General features: G+C 37.5%; 1 protein-coding gene across 1 annotated transcript; it reads right to left on the bottom strand.

Annotated features, from left to right (window-relative positions):
- Positions 1-3,259: 3,259 nt before the first annotated feature.
- Positions 3,260-7,628, bottom strand: LOC142539649 (putative beta-1,4-xylosyltransferase IRX14H). Its single transcript, XM_075645247.1, has 3 exons — positions 6,635-7,628; positions 5,925-6,482; positions 3,260-3,728 (listed from the first exon to the last, which is right to left on the bottom strand). The coding sequence occupies exons 1-3, from the start codon at positions 7,351-7,353 to the stop codon at positions 3,482-3,484; spliced, it is 1,524 nt and encodes a 507-aa protein (XP_075501362.1). The 5' UTR covers positions 7,354-7,628; the 3' UTR covers positions 3,260-3,481.
- Positions 7,629-7,962: the final 334 nt, after the last annotated feature.

The raw sequence follows: 7,962 nt of genomic DNA, 5'->3' as shown, positions 1-7,962 counted from the left end.
AGTTATGTTCTTTTAGTTTCTCTAGCTTCCTCTCTAAGCTCTTAATGTAGCTACTCTGGTCAGCCATATCCTACATCCAAAACATGAGAGTGAAGGTTCAAAAACGATATCAAGAATACAAGTCGAACTATAGACAATTACTGGAATGAACAGAATCAGTATGCCTATAACATTTAGTAGGAGAAAATAACTCAAAAATTTTTCGATCTCAGAATGACGTGAAAATTTTACCAAAAATCCTTCACATCAAGAACATGAATGGTATCAAGTTTGGTGCAAAAATACTAAACCGTTTGAAAATAAAAATCCCTCAAAGTTTCGAAAAATTGGAAAATTTTACAGAAATGATGATATCACTATCTTAACGAAGGATTTTTGGGTTCGTCGGCGGTGCTACAACGATAGAATGGTTCTAGGTTAGGTTTTCCTCGTCGAGAGCTTTCCAAAACCTACTTTTAATAGTAAAAATTCCCCCTGGATCAAAAGTTATGGCCGTTTGAAGTTTGCGCGAAAAACACCTCAACTTCCATGCTATTTGCAAGGTATACTGCATGCGCTTGCTGGAATTCACTTCCTACTGAAATCCTGCTGCTACTGCAACCAAGTCTGCTGCTACTGCAACCAAGTCTGCTGCTACTGCAACCAAGTCTGCTGCCTTCCAGCACTATTAGAACCAGTCTGCTGCATTCCGAGTCTACTGACCCAGTCTTCTGCATACAGATATACTGGTTTCCATCTACTGATTCTGGTTTCGAGCTACTGGTTTTGGGTCTACTGATTTTTTTTTCAACTCGTTTCAGTAGTTTATTACAGTAGCTTATTTTCAGTAGTCTATTTCAGTAACTTTCAAAACTTATTTTCGGAAGTCTATTAGAACTTATTATTTCTAGTTCCTCCTCCCCAGATTATGAAATCCGGTTTCGCTCTGATACCACATCAATGTCACGCCCCTGGACGGGGGTTGGTTGACACCGGCGTTGCTCTCAAATTTACATTCGAAAACAACAAGCCTCAGAGTACAGAATTCAGAAACCAGTCTTTTATTCATAATATGAAATAAATCAATTGTCTGTTACAACTCGAATACTGATGTTTTACAGAGGAAATGTAAAACCAGACATAACATTGTCTTAACAAATACAGCGGAATAACATAACATAAACTGAGAACAATAATCTTCTTCACCAGCCCCAGAACTGGATCTGATCTTTTTCTTCTAATATTTCTTCATCGTTCTTATCTGAGATGTGTTTGGTGGGTGAGTGATATGATCGTCACTCAGTAAGCAGGGGCGGGAATAACTCCCAGTTTTCAAAAATCATTTTTACAGAAACAGTAATACAATAAGGTACAGAATTCTTATTTTCAGAACAGTAATCAGAATTCAGATATCACAAGTTTCAGAACAAAAATCTGAATTAGTAAGCACTGAGCACGTTAGTGAATTTCATGGCTAAACTGATATCAGTCCCCTATGTGTTCTCTCCTCTAAGGGGTGATGCCAGAATCAGAATCAGAATTCAGAAATGTTCAGAATATATATTCCTACCATTAGTTCACTAGGGAGTTTCAGTGCTTCAAAATCATATATCAGAAATTAAACATTCAGAACTGTGTTTTAAAACAGAGATTAACAAACGGATTTCAAGATATTTATACATAAGCCCACTTACAGTAATTTGCTAGAATTTCGGTTGAAGTCTACTGGAATTCTGGTTGCTCTTTCTACTGGATTCTACTGCTCGAAAATAAGTACTCCTTTAGCTCAAAAATTCAAGTAATAGTCTCAAGATTTGTGTCACCCAATTCAGAGGTTTTGAGAGTGTTATTTATAGGTCAAATTCTGACTGTTAGCCTCCCAATTAATGACCATAATCTGACATTAACAGCCTTTATTCCATGTTAATGCTTCAGTTACAAGTCTAAACTGAATCAGTAACTGTCTGCTGCTTTCTCGCTCTTCTACTGTTGGATTCTGTCTGCTGGAAAATACATGTCTGCTGGAAAAATACCAGCTTCTGAAATATGAGTTGCTGCTGGAATTTTGATAGCTGCTGGAATATTTCTAGCGGCTGAAAATTCAAGTTCTCACATGACTTCTGTGTCTTGAGCATTAATTCCACACGCAACTTCCGATTCCCCATGATTCTGATTTTTGGTTGCACCCTTTCCCACCAAACATACAAATTTATTATTTTACGCCTCTTGATTCTTGAATTTAATTTTGGGGGAACACAAGAAAATTATATTCAGTCAAATTTGGTTTTAGAAAATTGACATCATGCTGTTAAAATAATAATTTTCTAAAGGTTAGATCTCGTATGATCTCGTGTATTTAATCAAAAGCACGTCATTTTTTTAAAGGAAAACTTTATTTTTAGTTCTGTATATATGTGTCTTCCCATCTCGGTTTTTAAATTTACAAATTTTGGTTTTAGTTTTTTCCACAATTTTATTCGTATTTTTGACATGATATTGATGTGTAGTCGATACACTAGTGAAGTGAACATGACTATGCTGCGGTGTCATTTTACAATTCTCATGGAAAAAAGAATTGAAATTTTCAAAAATTGAAGAATAATTAAAATTGAAATTTATAATATAGAGAATCAAAATCAAAATTAACCAGATGGTTATTTTATTAGCATTTCCTTATTTACGTGGACATTTAATATGTTTCAAAACAAGTAAAAAAAAGTCAAAGTTTTGAAAATTTCTTTAAAAAAATTGATTTACCACAACTGGGATTTTATATATTTATTATTTAATCCCTATGATGACAAATTAGACTTTTCTTTAAAAAAAAAATCGATTCCCAGTGGAAAGACCAAAGTTTTGATTAAGGTGTTTGTTGCCCATCGATAATACATAAAATCTTCCCTCTAATTTAGGCATGTTTCCGGTTATGCAGCTCTTGACTTGTTATATTTGAGGAATGTTGCAAGAACTCAATCGAACGAGTATACTGCTGGTTCTGTCGATGCTACCTATGGGGACAGTGCCCCCACAAGATCTGGACCGTTGATTTTAAAAAATTTGATGGACCCCGCATATGAATTGGTGGACCCCGCATATATGTGGTTAAATTTGGGCCTTTGATCTTCTCATGGGGCAGTACCCCATGAGGTAGGGTGAAATATTCCGTATACTGCTGATTTGTTTCTATTTCGAGAATCTTGGAAAATGAAGCTTGGGAGAGAAGTACATACACGTTACAGCCAAGAAACAAGTTTAAATGCTATATCACACGAATGAAGGAATGGAATAAGGAAGAATTTCACATAAAACCAATCTCAGAAGTAAAACAAGCCAAGAATCAAAATGTATGTATCAACTGGCCATCGTTTATGTGACATATGCCTCTGTGTTTACCGAACAAGATATATCAAACATTTCGCCTCCATGGTCATCATGTAAAAGGTTTGCTCGTTGGTCACAAATTCACATTTGCCGGTATCTGAGATGTGAGGAATAAAAGCATCTAGTTATCCCCAGATTGTCTTGTAATAGTAACATGCTCGTTCAATACTTTTGTCGTATGCTTCTTCTTGCTCCGAGTGCGTTTTCTTCTTGATCCAACTTTGGCTGCACGCCTTTCAGTGTTCTCTGGGATGCTCTCTTGGATACCAAGAACTTTTTCTGTAAAAGATGGAAGTTCGGGAGGAGAGTCGGGCCATGGAGTACGTTTTGCTGGGACAGTGATCTCTAATGGAGGGTCGATTATCCATCTACATTTTGAAACAATAATTATATCAAGATTTCAAGTTGGTTGCGTGGCCAAACATATGCATAAGAATCATATAGTTCAAAATCACAATGTGTTGCAAGAAATTAGTGCCCTCTGCTAGAGCTTTTTATATATAACAATAACAATAACAATAACAAAACTAGCATGATTCTAAATATTTAAAATATAGATGCATATCGATACTGAGTAATTGAAGGTGTACAACAGCTGAAGCATTAAGGACATAAATCTACTTATGAATGTAAAGGCAACAAAAGCAGTCAGAGCAACGAGTAAGCCAAGGATATAATATTTGTATTAAAAATATGCCAATTCCTGTCACTAATTGTCATGTCCTGGGCCCAATTCCGCGCAAGTGTGATAGCAAAATGGCCAATATAGCAACTACTCTGTGATTGTCCTCATGCTACGAAAACAGTTAACCCGAGTTGTTATAAGAATCTATTGTATCTCATATAAACTCTTTTAAACTTATTACTCTTAACACATGTGAGACAAGTGGTGTCGCACTAATTTTCAGCAAATACTGAAAACGAGTGACAAATTGGTACACATTGAGGATTGACTCCCTGAATAAAGCTTATTATAAATTTCAACTCGTAAAAGCTGTTACAAAAATCATTTCACAGTGCATATTTAGTTCAAGTACGCCGCTGCAAACAAAGAAGCATGATTAATAATGGTCCTGTTTTTCCTAGAAAGGCATAAAAGAAAACATGATGATGATACAAAACCTAGCCCAAAGTCAATAGAGCCTAAAAAAGAGATAAATTGATGAAAGAAATCAGTTTGAAAGACCGAGTTACAAAATGGATAAACAACAAATATAAATACAGTACTCTTCCATCATTGTACGAAATAACGTGTTCTATATCAGAATTTTCAGGTGGCCTGCTAGGGTTGGTTTTTTGCTCTATAGGAGTCTCCTCTCTCTTTTTGGTCTTAAGTGGTATTCTGCCTTGAAGACCTACTTTTCTTCTTTTGGCGGCTCCACTGGTTATTTATGTATTTGACGTCTGGTTTCATATGTGAAGTGAACTTCTGGTATAATTGAACCCTATTTTGAGTCGAGTGTTGGTCTTCAGTTCGAGGTATTGTGGGAGCTATTCCTAAATATCTCAACCTCGAGTCTTCTTTCTTTTCATACAGATTTTTCACGATTTTGTATTACTCTCTTCGATCAGCAATATATCTTTTTCAGAGGTTTATCTCAGACCCCTATTTTTACAATCTTTTAGACAATAAATTGGGTCTGCCTAAATCCTATCACCAGGCGTTCTTCTATTAAAAAGTTAAAAACTAATCCATGTCATTCTTGGAAATGAATTAATGCACTTCAAACCTAAATTTAGGTCAAACATATATGGATCATTCTAATATTCACCGACTGTCATACATGGCATTCCTTCTTTATGGGTTCAATTAACTTATACACCTTTTGGTCAGATCTTCATTTTCCACCATCCGATAGTTAACATTCGTGCCTGACACCTCATAGCTAAGTCTAAGAAACATATATTTCTAATTGCAGGGGGGTAAATCGATATAGTTAATACATGAATGACAAAGTGTTATCATCCTAGCGACAAATTGGTGGCAAGCTGAAAGCTAACCAGCTTGGTAAAAGGGGCCCCCCTTCAAAAGACAACTTTCAGCAAAAACGGTAGATCATGATAGATCTCAATACCTAGATTTCGCACCAGTCTTCGGTGGAATCTGGGTAGCCAATACAGATTGTACATGGAAAATCACAACACAAATGGCGCTACCCACGACTCATTTTTCATTAAAAAAACAACACACACACAAGCTCCACGAACTAAATGAAGCCCGTCCTTCACCATACCTAATAGTTTATAAAAGAATGTATCCAATGCATATGTGCATATATGTGCACGCACGTCTGTACAAATAAATGGATAGTGATCCTATTTCCTTTTCATAAAGAGGTCGACGACTATCAAACTTCAGAAACTAGTCAATCATTCCTCAAGTAATGCACAATGATCATGACGGAAACTGAAGAACACTAGCAGAAATACGTGCCAAATCAATGCATATGATAACAAACAATGATACGAGCATAAGGTAAAACAGATCACACCCACTTAAAAGTTAAAAAGTTGGAGCCATAAGGAACAACTACACTACGTCCTAGATAGTACAAAAGGCTTACCTTGCAGGGAATTTACTATCTGCTCGTGCCTCAACTCGCAACCACCATAGCATAACTTTGCACCCACAACTCCCAAGGGGCTCCACCACTGACGTATCCTTTAATAAGGATAATGGACTCTCGAGATCTTCTCCATCCTTACCAACTTCGTCTAAATCCTTAATCCATTCAGCCCTATCTGTTGTGTCCTCCCACACCAATCTTGCATTTAATATAAACCCAGCCCATTCCAGCTTTCTTGGTAGCACAACAGCCCTGTCACCAATATATCTGGCACTCCTATCTGCAAATTGAGACATATCGAGGGTATGCCAACCAACAAAATGGTTTGAAGAATTGCAAGCCGGCCCTTGAACAGGCAATTCAGAGGTCTTATCATCATTGTTCTCAACAGCAGGGAATTCTCGCTCCTCATAACCCCCAGAATGTGTAATAATCCCAACTGAAACAGAGCCTACCCATTTCACATTCTGAATCTCATCAAATAACTCCATGCTATGCATGTTACTATCATCTGCAAACATGATGATACCATCTAACGTCTTCTCTCTAACTACCCTGCACATTTGGAAGGCCTTAAGTTACAGAATATTTCCTGCTAGTTAATCACACAATGATATCCACCTTTTACCAAAACTAACACCCTACATCAACCAAAATCTAATTAGTTAATCAATCGAAATAAAATCATGGACACTATCAATATATACCTTAAAGCATGAAGCCTCATCCTCGACTCCAACTTATGCCGATCCTCCCACAGAACTGGCATCTTTTCATCAAATCCAATGTGAATAGTCTTAAGTCCCGCTTTAGAAATCAGCGAGGCTGTCTCATTGGTAACGCCGCCAGCTTCAACCACGATCCATATAAGATCATAGGGAACATTCATCAAAGAATGCATCACTCCAGTTAGATGAAGTGTCTGAAAAGTTCGAACATAGGTGGGTGTGATCACAATAACTGGTTTAGGCGTTTTGATACCATATAGAGATCTTTGCTCGATCTGAACCCTCTCAATTATCTTGTGCGCCTTCATCACCTCGGCAGGATCGGGATGTGGCCACGGCCGAATCAGTATCCCATGCCTCCCAACTACCACCCTACTCCCACCTCCCGTGGAAAAATTACCCTTGGGCGGCGGCGTGGCAGCTTCGGAGGAAGAAGATGAAGTATGGAGAGCGGAGAAAGTGGTAGCAGAAGGGGGTAATGGGGAGGAGGAAGTAGAAAACAAGAGAAAAAACAAAAGCCGCGAAAATCGAAAACCCAGCACTAAACTTATCAAACAGCAGATTCCGTGTAGGACCAGCCAGAAAATAGTCACCGGCGACTTCTTCCCGCCTTCCACCGCCCCGTCCAGCGGCGAAGGCCCGCCACGGAAGCTGTTGCTACGACGGTTCTGCTGCTGCAACGCCGCCAGCTGCTTCATTTCGCCCCGCCAAAAACCCACCAACTCCCACAACTGTTTTCCAAAATGCAAATCAGGTGGAGAAACAAAAACCCAATAGCAGAGTAGATATGAAGAAATGGAAACAGATTGGTTGAGAAGGGTTTGGTGGAAGAAATTAAATGAAGAGATTTCTTTCGGTTTACGATTCAATCGTTAGTTCAATGTCAGCTTCCGATTACAATTCATCGCCTGCTTCCCTATAATAACACAAAAATCAGGTGAAAATTTCGGACATAAATTGGTTGGTGATTGGAGGAGAAAATCGAAAGGTCCATCCATTCATGAAATACACGTGTCAAATCGTGGGGGACAAGATGGAGGGTAAATTGGGGATTTCGTAGTGGGTTTAGGACTAATGCTTAATAATTAATTACTCTAATAATGACATTATTTAAGGAAAGTAGAAATAATGCTGACCCGAGTTGTTTCCAGTTGATGTCAATTATCAAATGAGTTAAGACGTCAGATTCAATAATTATTCTTTTATCTACAAAATTAACATTAATTATTATTAAGAACGAAAAACACGTGAGTTTTTTTAAATAAAAATTAAATTTTAAGTTTTAAATATTTGAATATAAAATATAT

This window comes from Primulina tabacum, chromosome 3 (assembly GCF_025594145.1).
Source record: "Primulina tabacum isolate GXHZ01 chromosome 3, ASM2559414v2, whole genome shotgun sequence".
Classification (NCBI taxonomy): domain Eukaryota; kingdom Viridiplantae; phylum Streptophyta; class Magnoliopsida; order Lamiales; family Gesneriaceae; genus Primulina; species Primulina tabacum.
The sequence above is the reverse complement of the archived record's forward strand: the minus strand, read 5'-3'. Positions and strand labels throughout refer to the sequence as shown.